Source organism: Salvelinus alpinus, chromosome 13 (genome assembly GCF_045679555.1).
Source record: "Salvelinus alpinus chromosome 13, SLU_Salpinus.1, whole genome shotgun sequence".
NCBI lineage: Eukaryota > Metazoa > Chordata > Actinopteri > Salmoniformes > Salmonidae > Salvelinus > Salvelinus alpinus.
Genome location: NC_092098.1, coordinates 33,675,296 through 33,697,240, shown reverse-complemented (window position 1 = coordinate 33,697,240; position 21,945 = coordinate 33,675,296). Strand labels below are relative to the sequence as shown.

The window sequence follows — 21,945 nt, the reverse complement described above, 5'->3', positions numbered from 1 at the left end:
CTGCCATTAGGTACCGAGATGAGATCCTCAGACCCCTTGTGAGACCATATGCTGGTGCGGTTGGCCCTGGGTTCCTCCTAATGCAAGACAATGCTAGACCTCATGTGGCTGGAGTGTGTCAGCAGTTCCTGCAAGAGGAAGGCATTGATGCTATGGACTGGCCCGCCCGTTCCCCAGACCTGAATCCAATTGAGCACATCTGGGACATCATGTCTCGCTCCATCCACCAACGCCACGTTGCACCACAGACTGTCCAGGAGTTGGCGGATGCTTTAGTCCAGGTCTGGGAGGAGATCTCTCAGGAGACCATCCGCCACCTCATCAGGAGCATGCCCAGGCGTTGTAGGGAGGTCATACAGGCACGTGGAGGCCACACACACTACTGAGCCTCATTTTGACTTGTTTAAAGGACATTACATCAAAGTTGGATCAGCCTGTAGTGTGGTTTTCCACTTTAATTTTGAGTGTGACTCCAAATCCAGACCTCCATGGGTTGATAAATTTGATTTCCATTGATAATTTTTGTGTGATTTTGTTGTCAGCACATTCAACTATGTAAAGAAAAAAGTATTTAATAAGAATATTTCATTCATTCAGATCTAGGATGTGTTATTTTAGTGTTCCCTTTATTTTTTTGAGCAGTGTATATTATTCTATTATACAGCCTAGAGATGTATATAATTCTATTATACAGCCTAGAGATGTATATTATTCTATTATACAGCCTAGAGATTTATATTATTCTATTATACAGCCTAGAGATTTATATTATTCTATTATACAGCCTAAGATATGTATATAATTCTATTATACAGCCTAGAGATTTATATTATTCTATTATACAGCCTAAGAGATTTATATTATTCTATTATACAGCCTAGAGATTTATGTTATTCTATTATACAGCCTAGAGATTTATATTATTCTATTATACAGCCTAAGAGATGTATATAATTCTATTATACAGCCTAGAGATGTATATTATTCTATTATACAGCCTAGAGATTTATATTATTCTATTATACAGCCTAGAGATTTATATTATTCTATTATACAGCCTAAGATATGTATATAATTCTATTATACAGCCTAGAGATTTATATTATTCTATTATACAGCCTAAGAGATTTATATTATTCTATTATACAGCCTAGAGATTTATATTATTCTATTATACAGCCTAGAGATTTATATTATTCTATTATACAGCCTAAGATATTTATATTATTCTATTATACAGCCTAGAGATTTATATTATTCTATTATACAGCCTAGAGATGTATATTATTCTATTATACAGCCTAGAGATTTATGTTATTCTATTATACAGCCTAGAGATTTATATTATTCTATTATATAGCCTAAGAGATGTATATAATTCTATTATACAGCCTAGAGATGTATATTATTCTATTATACAGCCTAGAGATTTATATTATTCTATTATACAGCCTAGAGATTTATATTATTCTATTATACAGCCTAAGATATGTATATAATTCTATTATACAGCCTAAGATATGTATATAATTCTATTATACAGCCTAGAGATTTATATTATTCTATTATACAGCCTAAGAGATGTATATTATTCTATTATACAGCCTACAGATTTATATTATTCTATTATGCAGCCTAAGAGATTTATATTATTCTATTATACAGCCTAGAGATTTATATTATTCTATTATACAGCCTAAGAGATTTATATTATTCTATTATACAGCCTAGAGATTTATATTATTCTATTATACAGCCTAGAGATTTATATTATTCTATTATACAGCCTAGAGATTTATATTATTCTATTATACAGCCTAGAGAGTTATATTATTCTATTATACAGCCTTAGAGATGTATATTATTCTATTATACAGCCTAGAGATTTATATTATTCTATTATACAGCCTAGAGATTTATATTATTCTATTTTACAGCCTAGAGATTTATATTATTCTATTTTACAGCCTAGAGATTTATATTATTCTATTATACAGCCTAGAGATTTATATTATTCTATTATACAGCCTAGAGATTTATATTATTCTATTATACAGCCTAGAGATTTATATTATTCTATTATACAGCCTAGAGAGTTATATTATTCTATTATACAGCCTAGAGATTTATATTATTCTATTATACAGCCTTAGAGATGTATATTATTCTATTATACAGCCTAGAGATTTATATTATTATATTATACAGCCTAGAGATTTATATTATTCTATTATACAGCCTAGAGATTTATATTATTCTATTATACAGCCTAAGAGATTTCTTAACACTCACAAAGACTTGAGGAAGACAGTTTAGCCTGGAGCAGCGATGGGCGTTAGAAATATTACTATGTGATTTTCTGGATTTTTGTTTTAGATTCCGTCTCTCACAGTTGAAGTGTACCTATGATAAAAATTACAGACCTCTACATGCTTTGTAAGTAGGAAAACCTGCAAAATCGGCAGTGTATCAAATACTTGTTCTCCCCACTGTATGTCTATTTGCACTGGGAGGATCAGTTGTGTTAAATCAGAAATTATTTGTTTTACTCATGTTCATCTGAAAAATAATATAAATAAATATATGTTTTATTGTCGCACACAGGATGGGTGCAGTGAAATGTGTTGTTTTAAAGGGTCAGCCATAGTAGTATGGCACCCCTTGTGCAAATTAGGGTTTAAGTGCCTTGCTTTTTTTCACCTTGTTTGCTCGGGTAATCGAGCCAGCAACCTTTCGGTTACTGGCCCAACGCCCTAACCGCTAGGCTACCTGACGCACTAACATTTGTGTCCGACAAGGATATTTTGCTTTCCGGTTGACTGTAGAGATTTTAAACTATCACAGTCTGCTCTTGACTGCTGTCCAGTGTCCAATTATAGACTAGAAGGAAATGTTCTTATGATATAAAACATTTGGGATACACACACAGCATGTGCACACAGTCACACACACACACACATTGCCCCACACACACTCACCCTCCGGCCTTTACCTCCGCTTCAGCTGGCACAGACCATTCCTAAAAGCCATAACTTGGGCAGCTAATTAGGCACATGATCTTGACTGAACACCACAACGAGCACAGCACATTTCCAAGTGGCATCCTGGGTCGCACACCAACCTTTTAGTATGTGTTTATACCAACTGCCTATGGACTCCCTAATCCAGAGAGAGGTCTCCAACAAAGGCCAGATGCACAGTAGAGACATATTGATATAAGTGGCTGAAGACTGTTTATCAGTCTTTAATGGTACTGCTCTCTTTCTCTCACTCATTCATTCATTCATTTTCACACACACTCATCCTCTCTGCTCACTCTTGTGCTCTCTGTCTCTCGCTCTCTCTGTCTCTGTGTGTGTGTGTAAAAAGTGTTTTTTGTCTTCTCTCCCCAGGTTGGCTTCTTTCCCAGTGAGTGTGTGGAGCTGATAAACGACAAGGTGCCGCAGTCCGTCACCAACTCGGTGCCAAAACCAGGTACTGTATTTCCTCTCTAATAACAGTGATGCGTCCGTGACTCTCCTAGCGTTCCTCCCACTTGGTGCTATGTTGTTTTTGGTGGATAAAGTATATAATAGGTCTTGTCAAAAATGTGTTGTTGTCACTTTGACGTCATTAACTATAAACTACTAACTAGATATATCTGATATTTCTGACAGCAGGAAGCAGTTGGTTATGGAAAATTTATATCAATGTTAGAGTATGATAATGTCTAGTGAGATTGGGGGGGGATTCCCAACTGTGATCTCGTCTGTAAGTGTGTGGTGTGATGATGATGTGGATGGGATGTGTGGTGTGTCATGGTGACTGAGCTGCAACAGGTGCTAGTGCCACTCTGTGGAGGAGTAAGGGTGATGTTCTACACAAGTGTCTGTCTGTCTCAGGCGGCTAGGCCAGCTGAGGCTAAAGCACAGAGCAATGTGAGGGAACACCTATCATGTCATTGCAAAGACAGAGCAGCAGAGACCACTGAATGAGTGAAGTCACAACCAAGCCAAACGTTTCTCATGTTAACTGGCCTTTTTAAATGTATTTCAGGGCTGGCTCCAAAATACAATAGGGTGAATCCAAAAGGAAAGTTTAGTGACGGTATAGACCTAGGGATTGATTGAAGAGACTTGTGTATTGAACACAACACTTGACTGCAAAATATAAACATAAGACCTAGATCATAATATTGATATCTTTAGTTGAATGTGATGATCTTATATTGGTACGAAGTGTCCAGTGAGAATTCCCACTACTCAACGTTTCACAACTTGAAAAATGAAATCCATAGTTATCGTGCTCTTGAATAACCACCTAAACTCACGTCTCATGTCTCTATTTGCACAATGTCAATGTTAATCCAATGCAAACACGTATTGCTGATCTATAGGTAGCCACAGCAAACAGATAAGCCACCTAGCGCACTCATATGAGTGTCCAAAAACAAACACGGCCATTCAACACGTGAGTGTACCATAAAGCCCTATCACAATCAGAAAGTACAGCCACGACATTCTGATAGGCATAATAGAAACTCTATCATGCATGGACTTTGACCCCCTCTTACATGGGTAATGCTTTTAGATGGATTGTGAAAAGTGCAGCTTATGTCATGTTTCGGAATGACCAGGCTGCCAAGCCCTTTCCATGGCATCCCATCCCATCCTATTCATATCTTATATCCTGAGATGGCATCCCATTCCCTATAGAGCACTATGTAGGGAATGAGGTACCATTTTGGACTCAGCCCCATGTACTCTCTCGATCAGCCACAGACACCTTAAGCCTATCTAAATCAGCCTTGAAAAATTCCCTTCCAATTCAAGGGGTGAATCACGCAATGACTCAGTGTCAGAACCAACCCTTTGGAATTGAGGTGGGAGGCCTGGTAGGAGCAGAAGAATGCAAGGCCTGCTGGGAACAATATCAAGGCAAAGGGAACAGGGAAGTGGTGACATGGCAAAAAAACAACACACCCCATAGGATCCGCAATGAGGAATAGCATCATCACCATAACTATGCCGTCTCAGATGTTGTTAGGGGTTACGGCCCAATGTTATCTGGTGCACAAAATTTAAAGCTAATGTTTCTAAGCATATTAGATGGTGTGTTATGCAAATAAAATAATGCATCATGCTGTATCTGTCATACTGTCCTGAATGCACACAAAGAATGTCAACTCTGTGGAAATGGCTTCTATTTGCTTGCCCATCCATTTTAGATCTCCGCTCATTGGGTTGCCATATTGGTCACACACCTGAAATTTGCATGTCGTTTTTTGCACGGCTTCACGCTGCTCCATGCATGTTTAAGCTTGTTGTTTATTTCACTGTCATCCCCTTTGCCCCCCACCCTACTTCAGCATTCCACTGCTCTGGTCTGCGGCCTGCCTCCTGGAGTCTCTTCCCACCCTGTGCTTGCTGGTATAAACCCCCCTCTCCCTATCCCTCTCACAAACACAGGCCCCGTTCAAGTGCATCCTTCTTCTCTTTCCTTGAAGTAGTCAATGATTAGAAATTACTGGACAGGTGAAAGCCATGTGATGGAGCCCTTGGGTTCACCTATCTAATCATGCTTAATCACTGATTAGAGGAGGGAGGAAAAAAGGATGCACTTAAGGGCCACACACTTTTCTTACCCACACTGCTTTTCCTCCTTCCACACCTGGTTGTCAAATTCAATAGTCATTTCAACACTTAATGATACTTTGTACTGCCTGACACCAATTTTTACAGTGAAAAGGATTTTATTTGCTGACAAAGTTTTGTAGTATTCACTGCACAATGATGTACTATGAAAGGTTTATTCATTTCCTGTATATTAATTGAACTTTAACCAATGCACACATAATGCTTAATGTCCTTTTGTGCCTCCTCCACCAAGTGTCAGATGCCAAGCTATCTGACTGAGTGACAGTCTCGAAACAGAAAAAAACTGTTCCTGCCATGTTCCTCCTCTAACAGGACGTTCTCTCCCTCTCCGTTCCTACCCGCCTCTCCTGCCTATCCATCCGTTCGTGTGACGGCATACAGATTTGGAGATAGAGTGTAAAGCAGGACAGTGCATGGGTGACCGACCCGTTAAACTTCTACAGCCTGAGCTCAGGTAGACACGTGTGTCCATCCCTACGTGTGCCTTAACCACCCCAGAGCTAACCCACTACTAACGCACCCGACACGCCGCTGAGGCACTTTGTCTTTGTCTGTTCACCAAGTCTCTAAGATAACACTACACTAGGACAAGAGTCCGCAGGTAATTCTTAGTTCACTCTTCATTCTTAGTTCTTGGTGCACTCTATGATGTAACACAAGTGCTTTGGTCAAGAGCCTTCTCTTTGATGCGTGTAAACTCACTTGAACAGCTAAATCCACTTACTCTCTAACCTGAGCACTGTTGTCGGAGTGTAACGTACCCTCCTTTATCAGATTCACTTGCACTAGACTTAATTAGTTGATTACTAGATTATTTCCAATGACTGTGTTGCTGTGTTATTTACCTTTTATTATTTAAGTTTATCAGGGTTCCTTTTGAGGAGTTGATCCTGCTGCTTTTTTTCTTCAGACTTCTTCAGTGTCCTCCCTATCTGGTTACCAGCCAGCTGTAGTTGTCTACTCTGTTTGGTTTAACTTGAAAGACTTTTGGCTGTGGCTGGGGTCTAGACTGGCTTGATTTATTCAAGTCCCCCCTTTAAGGCGGGTGCTATAAAATTATCCTTTGGAGCGTTAAGCTTTGTCCTGCAACAGTAAGGAGCCCAGTCTTCTCCATGGTCACTGAAATGGCTACATTCCTAACAGGAACCCTGACATGTTCAAACATACACTCACCAGCTCCCCTGCATAGAAAATGGTCCCTGTCCTTTTAGCTGGCGAACTGGGTTGAGATTTCTCCCTCTGAAATGTCAGAGAGTGAGCAGATTGAAGGAGATCCTTTGCAGTTGTCTTCACCACTGTATTGAGTTGCATTTGGAAAAAAGTTACTTTGGAAAGCTGAGAGGGTTCTTAGAATTGTTTTTAGCCTTTTTAACTCAAGTTTAAAAGGACATCTGCAAACTGTCTCACTTGGATGAAGGGTTACGGTGTAACTAAACCTAGAGTCCTTTTGTGTAAATTTCTCGAAGTCTGAGGAGACACACGTCATCCACACACTTAAACACTGAAGTCTGAGAGACACACACATCATCCACACACTTAAACACTGAAGTCTGAGCAACAGTGTGGTCAGCTCTGCTGTTTTCTCCAGCCTGACTGCCCTAGTATGACAGGTGTTTGTCCAGATGTTCTGACCCCGCTACTCTTTGAATCTCCTACTTCCTCCTTGGGCTGGAGCTGGCTTCCTGTCTGGGGACCAGTCGAGTGACTTGGGCAGCTGTGAGGAGCGCAAGCGAGCCAAGACAAGAGCTGGATGTGTCTATGAGAGAAGCAAAGTGAGAGATAGAATGGAGAATGTGTGAAGGAGACAGTAATATTTGTCATGCTTTTCCTAATGGGGCTTTGGTCAATTTCCTGACACACATGCTCTGGGCCGTGAAAGTATGTGAGCCACAGAGACCTTGTGTAGTTTGGGCCTGTGGGGAATGATTGGGGGAGATAGTCTCAGAAACTTCAGCCCTCATTCTCTTCGATGCGAAACAAGGGTGCTCACGCACCTACTATGACCCTTGGGTCATGTTTTTGGTGCACACCCAACTTGTGCATAGTACGCCAATGTGAAAACAAAGGGAATGTTTTTTAGGCTACTTTGAGGGTGTTAACCTAAAATGACACAAGGACTAGGTTCCAGTTTAACAATGTTTACTAAACCGTATTTCCACAGTGCATAGTTGCCATTGCACTCAGGGCAGGTCCATCAACAATGAGACTACCGCACAGGCGTACTAATAACAGAGTGATAGCACTATAATAACAGAAATATAGGGATACTTTAAACATGAACTTAACAGAGGAGTGGGTGTTTGAGAGTGTAACAAAATGTTATCAAGGCGTTTCCCATGTCGGTTAATTTGAGAACATCAAACCACAATGCACAGTTAATTCTGTGTCTGAGTGGAAATACTGAGAAAAGATTACATGAATCGAAAAGGGAAGCTTTGTCTTCACCCTGCATGCATTGAATGCACATACAGTGTGTACAGTTTGATGACTTTGCATTGCAACATACTCAAAACACCACAAAACGGTGTGGTATATTCTCCCACTATATCGCTTCTGTAGCATTGGTGCCCTGTAATATTGACAGATTTGTTGGTGCTGGGATAGGAGTCCATGTTTTTCAGAGGTGGAATGTGGCCTTGAATCAGAATCTGCCACTTCATAGTAAATAGATGATGTCCTTGTTTGGCTTCAATACATAGTGCTATTTAGTTATTTCATTTTTCTTTACTCAAGTATGGGTAGCTGCAGCACAATATGACGACTGGAGTATGGGCGAGTGGCTGTGTCGAAGGAGAGTGGGTGTATAGAAAGCGACTCAGCTAATTGGGCAGATTTGTTGCCACTCACAACGAGTCGATAAGCCGGTGACCAGTGCACAGGTGTTGTATCGAGATGCCTGCCAACCTGCTTCTTACCTGCTTCCTAATGGGCAGCTGTATCAGGTCATGTCGCCGGCAGTAGGCACCGTGGCAACTTTTTACCTTCCCATGGTTTCATAGCAGCCTATACAAGAAATAATGAAAATTGATAACCATCTAGATGTCACTTTGATACATGGATACAGTCTACAACTCAATGGGGAGGGCATGAACGGCAACTACACTGGAACTACTGTCTGGCAGGTCCGGCAACGGCATGGGAAGTAGCTACTAGTAGCGAGGTCAGTACAGGTGCATCAAAGCTGGGACCGAGGGACTGAAAAATAGCTTCTATCTCAAGGCCATCAGACTGTTAAACAGCCATCACTAACACAGAGAGGCTGCTGCCTACATACAGACTTGAAATCATTGGCCACTCTATCAAATGGATCACTAGTCACTTTAGTAATGCCACTTTAATACTGATGTTTACATATCTTGCATTACTCATCCCATATGTATATACTGTATTTTATACCATCTATTGCATCTTGCCTATGCTGCTCGGTCATTGCTCATCCATATATTTATATGTACATATTCTTATTCCATCCCTTTACTTTTAAATTTAAAAATATATATATATATTGCGGGAAGATTGTTGCTTCCATCAATGTAATTGTCTGCATCATTTCAAAACCCCCATATATTTTGGGGGTAAATATCCATAGACATACATACATACATACCCATATATATATATATATATATATATATATATATATATATATATATATATATATATATATATATATATACTGCTCAAAAAAATAAAGGGAACACTTAAACAACACAATGTAACTCCAAGTCAATCACACTTCTGTGAAATCAAACTGTCCACTTAGGAAGCAACACTGATTGACAATAAATTTCACATGCTGTTGTGCAAATGGAATAGACAAAAGGTGGAAATTATAGGCAATTAGCAAGACACCCCCAAAAAAGGAGTGATTCTGCAGGTGGTGACCACAGACCACTTCTCAGTTCCTATGCTTCCTGGCTGATGTTTTGGTCACTTTTGAATGCTGGCGGTGCTCTCACTCTAGTGGTAGCATGAGATGGAGTCTACAACCCACACAAGTGGCTCAGGTAGTGCAGTTCATCCAGGATGGCACATCAATGCGAGCTGTGGCAAAAAGGTTTGCTGTGTCTGTCAGCGTAGTGTCCAGAGCATGGAGGCGCTACCAGGAGACAGGCCAGTACATCAGGAGACGTGGAGGAGGCCGTAGGAGGGCAACAACCCAGCAGCAGGACCGCTACCTCCGCCTTTGTGCAAGGAGGAGCACTGCCAGAGCCCTGCAAAATGACCTCCAGCAGGCCACAAATGTGCATGTGTCAGCATATGGTCTCACAAGGGGTCTGAGGATCTCATCTCGGTACCTAATGGCAGTCAGGCTACCTCTGGCGAGCACATGGAGGGCTGTGCGGCCCCACAAAGAAATGCCACCCCACACCATGACTGACCCATCGCCAAACCGGTCATGCTGGAGGATGTTGCAGGCGGCAGAACGTTCTCCACGGCGTCTCCAGACTCTGTCACGTCTGTCACATGTGCTCATATGCTCAGTGTGAACCTGCTTTCATCTGTGAAGAGCACAGGGCGCCAGTGGCGAATTTGCCAATCTTGGTGTTCTCTGGCAAATGCCAAACGTCCTGCACAGTGTTGGGCTGTAAGCACAACCCCCACCTGTGGACGTCGGGCCCTCATACCACCCTCATGGAGTCCGTTTGAGCAGACACATGCACATTTGTGGCCTGCTGGAGGTCATTTTGCAGGGCTCTGGCAGTGCACCTCCTTGCACAAAGGCGGAGGTAGCGGTCCTGCTGCTGGGTTGTTGCCCTCCTACGGCCTCCTCCACGTCTCCTGATGTACTGGCCTGTCTCCTGGCAGCGCCTCCATGCTCTGGACACTACGCTGACAGACACAGCAAACCTTTTTGCCACAGCTCGCATTGATGTGCCATCCTGGATGAACTGCACTACCTGAGCCACTTGTGTGGGTTGTAGACTCCGTCTCATGCTACCACTAGAGTGAGAGCACCGCCAGCATTCAAAAGTGACCAAAATATCAGCCAGGAAGCATAGGAACTGAGAAGTGGTCTGTGGTCACCACCTGCAGAATCACTCCTTTTTTGGGGGTGTCTTGCTAATTGCCTATAATTTCCACCTTTTGTCTATTCCATTTGCACAACAGCATGTGAAATTTATTGTCAATCAGTGTTGCTTCCTAAGTGGACAGTTTGATTTCACAGAAGTGTGATTGACTTGGAGTTACATTGTGTTGTTTAAGTGTTCCCTTTATTTTTTTGAGCAGTGTATATATATATATATATATGTATACATAAACATTCATACACACAGTTGAAGTCGGAAGTTTACATACACCTTAGCCAAATACATTTAAACTCCGTTTTTCACAATTACTGACATTTAATCCTAGTAAAAATGCATTCTTAGGTCAGTTAGGATCACCATTTTATTTTAAGAATGTGAAATGTCAGAATAATAGTAGAGCTAATTATTTATTTCAGCTTTTATTTCTTTCATCACATTCCCAGTGGGTCAGAAGTTTACATACACTCAATTAGTATTTGGTAGCATTGCCTTTAAATTGTTTATCTTGGGTCAAATGTTTCAGGTAGCCTTCCACAAGCTTCCCACAATAAGTTGGATGAATTTTGGCCCATTCCTCCTGACAGAGCTGGTGTAACTGAGTCAGGTTTGTAGGCTTCCTTGCTCGCACACGCTTTTTCAGTTCTGCCCACAAATTGTCTATGGGATTGAGGTCATGGCTTTGTGATGGCCACTCCAAAACCTTGACTTTGTTGTCCTTAAGCCATTTTGCCACACCTTTGGAAGTATGCTTGGGGTCATTGTCCATTTGGAAGACCCATTTGCGACCAAGCTTTAACATCCTGACTGATGTCTTGAGATGTTGCTTCAATATATCCACATCATTTTCCTCCCTCATGAAGCCATCTATTTTGTGAAGTGCACCAGCCCCTCCTGCAGCAAAGCACCCCCACAATATGATGCTGCCAACCGTGCTTCATGTTAGGATGGTGTTCTTTGGCTTGCAAGCTTCCCCCTTTTTCCTCCAAACATAACGATGGTCATTATGGCCAAACAGTTCTATTTTTATGTTTCATCAGACCAGAGGACATTTCTCCAAAAAGTACGATCTTTGTCCCCATGTGCAGTTGAAAACTGTAGTCTGGCTTTTTTATGGCAGTTTTGGAGCAGTGGCTTCTTCCTTGCTGAGCGGCCTTTCAGGTTATGTCGATATAGGACTCGTTTTACTGTGGATATAGATGCTTTTGTACCTGTTTCCTACAGCATCTTCACAAGGTCCTTTACTGCTGTTCTGGGATTGATTTGTACTTTTCGCACCAAAGTACATTCATCTCTAGGAGACGGTATGATGTCTGGGTGGTCCCATGGTGTTTATACTTGCGTACTATTGTTTGTACAGATGAACATGGTACCTCTAGGCGTTTGGAAATTGCTCCCAAGGATGAACCAGACTTGTGGAGGTCTACAATTTTTTTCTGAGGTCTTGGCTGATTTCTTTAGATTTTCCCATGATGTCAAGCAAAGAGGCACTGAGTTTGAAGGTAGGCCTTGAAATACATCCACAGGTACACCTCCAATTCACTCAAATTATGTCAATTAGCCTATCAGAAGCTTCTAAAGCCATGACATAATATTCTGGAATTTTCCAAGCTGTTTAAAGGCACCGTCAATTTAGTGTATGTAAACTTCTGACCCATTGGACTTGTGATACAGTGAATTATAAGTGAAATAATCTGTCTGTAAACAATTGTTGGAAAAATTACTTCATGTCCTAACCGACTTGCCAAAACTATAGTTTGTTAGCAAGAAATTTGTGGAGTGGTTGAAAAATGAGTTTTAATGACTCCAATCTAAGTGTATGTAAACGTCCGACTTCAACTGTATACACATACATGCACATACATATATATATATACACATACATGCATGAATATACATACTTTTTTTTTTAGAATATACCTTTATTATTCCCCTTCCATCCCTTTACTTGGATGTATGTGTATTAGGTAGTTGTTGTGGAATTGTTAGATTACTTGTTGATATTGCTGCATTGTCTGAACTAAACTCAGCAAAAAAAGAAACGTCCTCTCACTGTCAACTGTGTTTATTTTCAGCAAACTTAACGTGTAAATATTTGTATGAACATAACAAGATTCAACAACTGAGACATAACCTGAACAAGTTCCACAGACATGTGACTAACAGAAATGGAATAATGTGTCCCTGAACAAAGGTGGGGTCAGAATCAAAAGTAACAGTCAGTATCTGGTGTGGCCACCAGCTGCATTAAGTATTGCAGTGCATCTCCTCCTCGTGGACTGCACCAGATTTGCCAGTTCTTGCTGTGAGATGTTACCCCACTCTTCCACCAAAGCATCTGCAAGTGCCCAGACATTTCTGGGGCGAATGGCCTTAGCCCTCACGCTCCGATCCAACAGGTCCCAGACGTTCTCAATGGGATTGAGATCCGGGCTCTTCGATTGCCATGGCAGAACACTGACATTCCTGTCTTGCAGGAAATCACGCACAGAACGAGCAGTATGGCTGGTGGCATTGTCATGCTGGAGGGTCATGTCAGGATGAGCCTGCAGGAAGGGTACCACATGAGGGAGGAGGATGTCTTCCCTGTAATGCACAGTGTTGAGATTGCCTGCAATGACAACAAGCTCAGTCCGATGATGCTATGACACATCGCCCCAGACCATGACGGACCCTCCACCTCCAAATCCATCCTGCTCCAGAGTACAGGCCCCGGTGTAACGCTCATTCCTTCTACGATAAACGCAAATTCGACCATCACCCCTGGTGAGACAAAACCACGACTCGTCAGTGGATGACAGCGACGGTGGGTTTGTGCCCATAGTCGACGTTGTTGCCGGTCATGTCTGGTGAGGACCTGCCTTACAACAGGCCTACAGGCCCTCAGTCCAGCCTTTCTCAGCCTATTGCGGCCAGTCTGAGCCCTGATGGTGGGATTGTGCGTTCCTGGTGTAACTCTGGCAGTTGTTGTTGCTATCCTGTACCTGTCCTGCAGGTGTGATTTTCGGTACCCGATCCTGTGCAGGTGTTACACGTGGTCTGCCACTGCGAGGACGATCAGCTGTCCATCCTGTCTCCCTGTAGCGCTGTCTTAGGCGTCTCACAGTACGGACATTGCAATCTATTGCCCTGGACACATCTGCAGTCCTCATGCCTCCTTGCAGCATGCCCAAGGCACGTTCACACAGATGAGCAGGGACCCTGGGCATCTTTCTTTTGGTGTTTTTCAGAGTCAGTAGAAAGGCCTCTTTAGTGTCCTAAGTTTTCATAACTGTGACCTTAATTGCCTACCGCCTTAACGACCGTTCCACAGGTGCATGTTCATGAATTGTTTATGGTTCATTGAACAAGAAGTGTTTAAACCCTTTACAATGAAGATCTGTGAAATTATTTGGATTTTTACAAATTATCTTTGAAAAAGGGACATTTCTTTTTTTGCTGAGTTTAGATGCACAAGCATTTCGCTACACTCGCAATAACATCTGCTAACCATGTATATGTGACCAATAAAATTTGATATGATTTATCAGGGTGACAATCACAGTAAGCACATCATAAGTACTTTTAATAAAAAATAAACAATCATACATTTTATAACTGAAAATGTACAATTATTTGTGTAAAACTAACAGTGAAATACAACTGACTCATCCTATGGCTTCAAAACACAAGTCCATGTTCTCGTCTGGTAGCTCAATGTACGGTAGTTGCGTGGTAAGAAAAAAAGAAACACCTCAATCAAAACCGTCTAGCCTATAGCACACCCACTCTTTTCCACAAGGCCAAATCGTTCCTTTCGACACACCCACTCCTTTCCACATGCCTGCTACTCTCCTTTCTACACGCCCACTTGCCCATACTCCGGTCGCAGCAACCCTCTTTTCAGTTCAATGGTCTAGTTGGGTTGTAAACTGACACGGGAGGGGGCTGGTTCAACTGAAAGGAAAGAATGCTGTGAAGAAAGTTTACTTGCGGGGCGATTGAATTTATAGTAGACTCGCTGAGGAGTGAGAAGCACACTTATCCTAATCCTATTTTTGACTGCTATTCACTGTCCGTGAGCAGCCCTACATTTTGTGATTGTCAAGTGATGTTTTGTCGGCGTTGTCTTTTGAAATAATTAGTCGTATTAACCAAATTATGAGGAGTTACAGAACGAGCATCTGTCAGGAAATGCCTACAGTTTACCTTGGATCCCCTATTTAAAGTCCTGTCATAAAGTGAGAATCCCACTGAAACGCAGGTAAGAATGTATTACGGTATGGGATTTAATTTGTAGCCTTGTATAGTGTGTACTTCAGTTGTATCTGGGGGGTTAGAACCGTCTTTGCCCTTAAATTCCGTTTATTTTTCACTTATTCACTGCTTTCTCACCAATATTCTGAAATTATGTTGTCAATCATGAAAGTTCGAGCCGTTTTGTTGATCTTCTCTGCAATTATTTTTGTTATTAGATTTATGTGATGTGGGCAGTCATGTCATTTAGTCTAGTAGCACAGTTGTTGAAACTCAAATCAGCCCTAACATTCCTTTGACAATTACTCTAAAATGATTATTTCCCTCCCACTGAGTTTAATTAGGTACCAGCCATTGCCCAACTATGTCTCAGGTTGAAACTGCTTCACCTGCTCATGCCTTCAATGACTCATTTGTGAGGGTCTGTTAATATTCAACAGCAGTTAGGTTTAAGTGTCCTATAGGCAGACCTATTTATGTTAAGACTCCTTCTGAATTTCCTTATGCTCACAAGAACAGTGTTGCGTTTTCTTTACACCCTTGATATCTCCTGTGAGTCGTGGCAATTACATCATATAATGACATGCATTAAATTGATTCATAGCTTTGAGATACCACATTGATCCTTTAGAGGTCTATTGGGCTTTGTAGTTTGCATGTCATCAACCTTATCTTGACAAAGGCTGAGATGGATGTCTTATAAAGCAGTTTCATGTGGTCTCCCTGAAAATAATACAGCAGAATGAACTCACTCTGGTCCCCCAAGACAAATATTGCTCTATTTGTTAGTTGTCTTAAAGGACCATTTGCAATGTTGTCCTGTGAGACCACACACTTTTGGCTGATGTCATCCCTCTCTCAGCTAGAACTCTGTTACTCCAATGGGGTATTCAGCTTGGAACAATCAGCCATTCTGGCCTGGCTGTGACATGCTCCAGCGCTCTCATACCCAAACAGAGGTCACTGTCTCCCAGGACCACATTTAATGGGCAGATGCAATTCTACTGTTTGCTTTGGACACAACATTGCTCCCACTGGCAATTAAAGCTTTTTTTGGGGCCACAGCTTGCATATAAGGTCCATATTATACTGTTACTGTTGTCATCTCTCAATGGTGTCATTTCTAAATATTCTATAGCAGTTTTTCCCATGGAATTCCAAAGGACCTGCCTTGGTGAAGAATGTAAACATTGGCTCATGGCAGAACAATGCTCCCCCCTCTATAAAAGTGCTTGACGCGGTTGTAAACGGCGGGATGGGGGGTAATTGAGCAGGTAAGTGGAGCGGTCAAGCCTGTTTTACATGAGCAGGTTGCAAAAAGGCTCTGCTAAATAGAGCATGAAGTTGACATAAGAGTTGGATTCCTCGACATCACTCTCCAGTACTATTGTTGGACTGATGTTGCAAGTAGATAAGATATCAATCGACAGACTTGATATCCGTTGTACTGTACTTGGAAATGCAGGGTTTAGTGTCATGGCATCAGTATAACTTGTCATTTATCTCAGCAACAATCTCAATACAGTACAGCAAAAGGTATATGCATAACGTTATCAAATCATTTCAGAGAAGTTTCAAACAATGCACCTCACAAACTAATTTCTACATTGTGGTTTTGAACCTACGGTTGGCCTGCACGCATCCCTTGAAACGACCCAGCATCCGAGAGGGAGCGTGATGTTTGCTGTGATGTCAGTAACGGTTACTTTACCACGCATCTGGTCCCTGAGCGCACTGGGGCCTCCCTCGCCTGTCACACGTGCGCTCCGGCAATCTCAAACAGTTTTGATGGCTCGCAGTCCAAGCTTTGGCTCCACTTCTTCTCGCTCGCTGTCTCTCTCGCACTCTGTTGTCTTGATCTCTGTCCTTCTTCCCCTTTGTCATTCTTTCTCCCTCTCCACGTTAGTTCAGCAGCGGTCATGGCGTGGAGAGATTGGAATTTATCCTGCGCCAGAAATATATATTTTTTTATATTCAGATGCTTATATTTCCTACTGATATCCTGATCCAAATGTTTCCCTGGATAATCTTGGGAATGGGCCATAAATGTAGGAGAAGGGGAAGCAAAAATGTTGTCAAGAAAGCTGCTTTATTACAAATACACCACCGTTCAAGAGTTTGGGGTCACTTAGAAAAGTCCTTGTTTTTGAAAGAAAAGCACCTTTTTTGTCCATTAAAATAACAGCAAATTGATCAGAAATACAGTGTAGACATTGTTAATGTTGTAAATTACAATTGAAGCTGGAAACAGCAGATTTTTTATGGAATATCTACGTAGGTGTACAGAGGCCCATTATCAGCAACCATCACTCCTGTGTTCCAATGGCATGTTGTGTTAGCTAATCCAAGTTTATAAATTTAAAAGGCTAATTGATCACAAGAAAATCCTTTTGCAATTATGTTAGCACAGCTGAAAACTGGTGTTCTGATTTAAAGAAGTAATAAAACTGGCCTTTAGTCTAGTTGAGTATCTGGAGCATTTGTGGGTCTGATTACAGGCTCAAAATGGCTAGAAACAAAGAACTTTCTTCTGAAACTCGTCAGTCTATTCTTGTTTTGAGAAATGATCAATGTTGACTGAGATTATAGCTATGCAGTGCAATGTGGAATGTTATTGTTAGCTTCCTCTACAGTGGCACTTAACTGTGAAAGTTGTAAAGATAAAGAACAGACAGTAGCTGCTTTGTGTTGACTCTGACAGGAGTGTGTTTATGTCCACGTGAGCACCTGCGTGTTTGCTTGCCTCCATCTGCATTATGTTGGCATAATTTCATACTGCTCCTTACACCACCTTAAAAGTCCTAATTAATGACGTTTGCCTTTCAAAATGTCGTAAAAGTATTTTCTAACTGTATGAGCATTGTGAAATGTCATTACGGTCAGCCACACCAGTTTTATCACAATAATTCTCCTCATAACTGTCAAAATTCCACATAAATGTTCCCCTCTGGCATCCAAGTTCCACATACAAATCTCAGGGTGAGGCTGCTGGCTCTTATTTGACTTGCTGTGGACCGCGGAGAATTCCACTGTGTCCAACCACCCGAGGAGCAGCTCTCTGCCCCGCTGACTATGACTCAGCCATTTTATAGGTTTTCAAATGCATACCATGATATAAGAAGGTTTCAGCAACCGCTGGGAAAGTTTTACATCACCCTGATCCACTAAGCCGACTGCTGGTCTTCAGCTTGCTCACTACAGTGCCTTCAGGAAGTATTCACACCCCTTTACTTTTTCCAAATTTTGTTGTTACAAAGTGAGATTAAAATGGATTTCATTGTCATTTTTTTGTCAACGATCTATACAAAATACTATAATGTTAAAGTGGAAGAAACATTTGTAAAAAAAAATATATATATATATATGAAAAATAAAACACTAATATATCTTGATTAGATAAGTATTCAACCTCCTGAGTCAATATATGTTAGAATCACCTTTGGTGTGATTACAGCTGTGAGTCTTTCTGGGTACATCTCTAAGAACTTTGCACGTCTGGATTGTACAATATTAGCACTTATTATTTTTTACATTATTTTTTTCCCTAGATTTTCAAGCCGATTTAACCCCCCAAAATTAACTAGGCCACTCAGGAACATTCAATATCGTCTTGATAAGCAACTCCAGTGTATATTTGGCCTTGTTTTAGGTTACTGTCCTGCTGAAAGGTGAATTTGTCTCCCAGCTTGGAAAGCAGACAGCCAGATTTTCCTCTAGGATTTTGCCTGTGCTTTGCTCTATTCTGTTTATTTTTTATCATAAACTCCCTAGTCCTTGCTGATGACAAGCATACTCAGTTCATAATGCAGCCACCACCATGCTTGAAAATAAGAATGGTACTCAGTGATGTGTTTTATGTTGAATTTGCCCCAAATATAACGCTTTGTATTCATGACATAAAGTTAATTATTTTGCCACATTTTTGTTGCAGTCTTACTTTAGTGCCTTATTGCAAACAGGATGCATGTTTTGGAATATTTTTTATTATTTTCAGACTTCCTTCTTTCACTCAGTCAATTAGGTTAGTATTGTGGAGCAATTACAATGTTGTTGATCCTTCCTCAGTTTTCTCCTATCACGGCCATTAAACTCTAACTGTTTTAAAATCACCATTGGCCTCATGGTGAAATCCCTGAGCTCTTTCCTTCTTCTCTGGCAACTGAGTTATCAAGGACGCCTGTATCTTTGTGGTGACTGGGTGTATTGATACAACATCCGAAGTGTAATTAATAACTTCGCAAATGCACAAAGGATTATTCAATGTCTGCTTTATTTTTATTTTTTTACCCATCTACCATTAGGTGCCCTTTGCGAGGCATTGGAGAACTTATTTAGTCTTACCATATCAAAGGGGTTGAATACTTATTGACTTAACATTTCAGCTTTACATGATTTATTAATTTTGAAGAAAACTCGATGGGTGTGAATACCTTCTGAAGGCACTGCATAAAATCAGAGTTGCAGCAGTGCTTTACCCAACCCTGTGAGGTAGTTTACCATATGTTTTCCATCTTGGAGGCTTTCGCCAAAGATAGCTTAAACAATGACCTCGTCATTGTCCCATAATCAGTTTGATTTTCCGAAGAGCGTCTCTGGAATTGCCCCTTCACTGTCAGCAGAGTTGACATTGAGCAGAGAAGTCTTCAGACAACTCTGGAAAGTCTTTCTTGCCTTGCAGACTTGCGCTCCCATCAGCTTCTGTTGATGTGGGTTCCTAAATAACAGTGACAGCTGGTGTAAGCTGATACAATTGCTCCCAGCCCCTACATGATATGCAAAGCCCTTTTGATGCCTCAACGGTTGGTAACAAAGCTGCCTCAGCAGTTTGGTGGGATTCAGCACCAAGGAATTTTTATCTTTCTCATAGGGGAAATTCTGGCTCCAATCAGCTGAGAATTTAGCAATGCAGAAAGTATGGTTCATGATTTAGAAGCGGTGTGCTTCTCGTACTCAATATAAACACAAATGAAAGTACTTTTGGTATTTATCTGTGGTGAAGAGAGTGGAGTCACTCACAAAAGTTGTCCCTGGAATAGGGTTAGGTCTTTTGTTTGTAGTCTGTAGAGCAGGGCTGCCAAATTCCAGTCCTGGAGGGCTGAAACACTTCTGGTTTTAATACTCCCCCTCTAAACAGGGACTGATTCAGACCTGGGACACCAGGTGAGTGCAATTAACTACCAGGTAGAAACAAAAAACATAAATGTTTTGGCCCTCCAGGACTGGAATTGGGCAGCCCTGCTGTAGAGGGAAAGTTGATTCCCCTGCAACGTGTCGGACGATGCAGCCGGCTTATTTCTGCTCCGTTGGAGAATGTGTCTCCACTTTTTCAGGGGAAATTTGACTCTGGGATCTACCATTTGCAGTGGAGGATTTGTGAACAAAAGTTGGCATGCCTGCAAACTCCATTGTTCTCTCTGAAAGCTGAGGGTTTTTTCTCACAATTTTCCAAATGGAGAAAACAACTGGGCCCATACTTTGAAAGGCTTAGACCTTTTTCTAGACCCATTGTCTTTAATGAGGGGTTTTGGTTTAAGTCTTTCATATTGAGGCGGTGATTCTGGTGGACGATGTTTGCAGTTGCCCCGGAATAGAAATTGAGGAGTGAAGCTGAATACAGTCTCAAGAAATCTTCCCATGGTGTAATAAATGGCTGGCATTAGAAGAATAAAAAAAATATATAAATGTATTGACTGGGACTGGCTTATTCACACACACCTCTGGTCTGTTATATGTTTCCATTGAACCTTGGGTCATAAATGCAGCATAACCTTGGATTAAACATAATCAATAATCTAACGAAAGCAAGGTCTTGCAGCTCACCACTTTGCCAGCTCACCATTTTAAATGCGTTATTTCACGTTACATGGACGGTCAACACCAGCTGAACATGTGAGTGTGTATTAAACATATTGTGTGTGTGTGTCTCTTTTTCCTGGCAGTGTCTAAGAAGCACGGGAAGCTGATCACGTTCCTGCGCACCTTCATGAAGTCCAGGCCCACCAAGCAGAAGCTGAAGCAGCGGGGCATCCTCCGGGAGAGGGTGTTTGGCTGTGACCTTGGGGAGCACCTCCTCAACTCGGGCCACGATGGTGAGACACTCCCTTTCTTTCTCTCTCACAAACACACAGGTACATTCAATCTCTGACACATAAATGCGGAAGTTCTTCAGCTTTGACCTCAACTGTGGTATTGAAGGCTTGAAACGCACACATGCAAACACTAAAATACTGAGAGGTGTTCTCAGGATTAACGATTGGCCTTCTTTGTGCATGATGGTCACTCACACTATGGTACAAGGGTTCGACTAGTCGCCACATAACAGTGGCTGTATAGCAGGGCTTGGCTCAACTCCGGTAGAGGCTAGAGCAGGGTTGGGCTGTTGTTGACTCACCCCCTACAGCTTTACGGTCCGTGCATGCAGAATGAACCCGACCACCCTCTGCGCCCTGGGAGGGTTGCTACGGCGACCATGGCAACTTAGAGGGTGTAAAGGTCAGGTCACAGGGAGATTTTTCCTCTCCACTGATCTGGAGCCAGAGGGATCTGGCAACACATGCTTTGTTTCCCCCTTAAATCCATCCTGAGCGGTCTGTTCTGTTTGCCTGCACTACTACCACCCAAACAACCTCCTCTCCCCCCAATCCCCTCCCCCTTCTACTGTGTTCAAATGGGCTCCCACCACAGTGCTGTAAAGCTGCATTACAGTGGCACATTTTGTGCACAAATTTGTTTACATCACTGTTAGTGAGTATTTCTCCTTTGCCTTGATAATCCATCCACCTGGCAGGTGTGGCATATCAAGAAGCTGATTAAACAGCATGATCATCACTCAAGTGCACCTTGTGCTGGGGACAATAAAAGACCACTCTAAAAAGTGCAGTTTTGTCACAAGTTTTAAGGGAGCATGTAATTGGCATGCTGACTGCAGGAATGTCTACCAGAGCTGTAGTTTTAGAGAATTTGGCAGGACATCCAACCGGCCTCACAACCGCAGACCACGTGTATGGCTTTGTGTGGGCGAGCGGTTTGCTGATCAACGTTGT

The 21,945-nt window shown here is 41.7% G+C and overlaps 1 protein-coding gene across 3 annotated transcripts in view; it reads left to right on the top strand.

Moving 5' to 3' along the window:
- Nucleotides 1–21,945, top strand: part of LOC139537578 (rho GTPase-activating protein 32-like) — a 263,274-nt gene that overhangs the window by 223,026 nt on the left and 18,303 nt on the right. For 2 of the 3 annotated variants that reach the window (XM_071339053.1, XM_071339054.1), the window contains 2 exons: nucleotides 3,393–3,474; nucleotides 20,842–20,991. In XM_071339053.1, the coding sequence (XP_071195154.1) occupies nucleotides 3,393–3,474; nucleotides 20,842–20,991 (232 nt within the window). Of the gene's footprint in view, nucleotides 1–3,392; nucleotides 3,475–14,552; nucleotides 14,910–20,841; nucleotides 20,992–21,945 lie in introns of those variants that run through there. The other variant, XM_071339055.1, reaches the window with a different exon arrangement.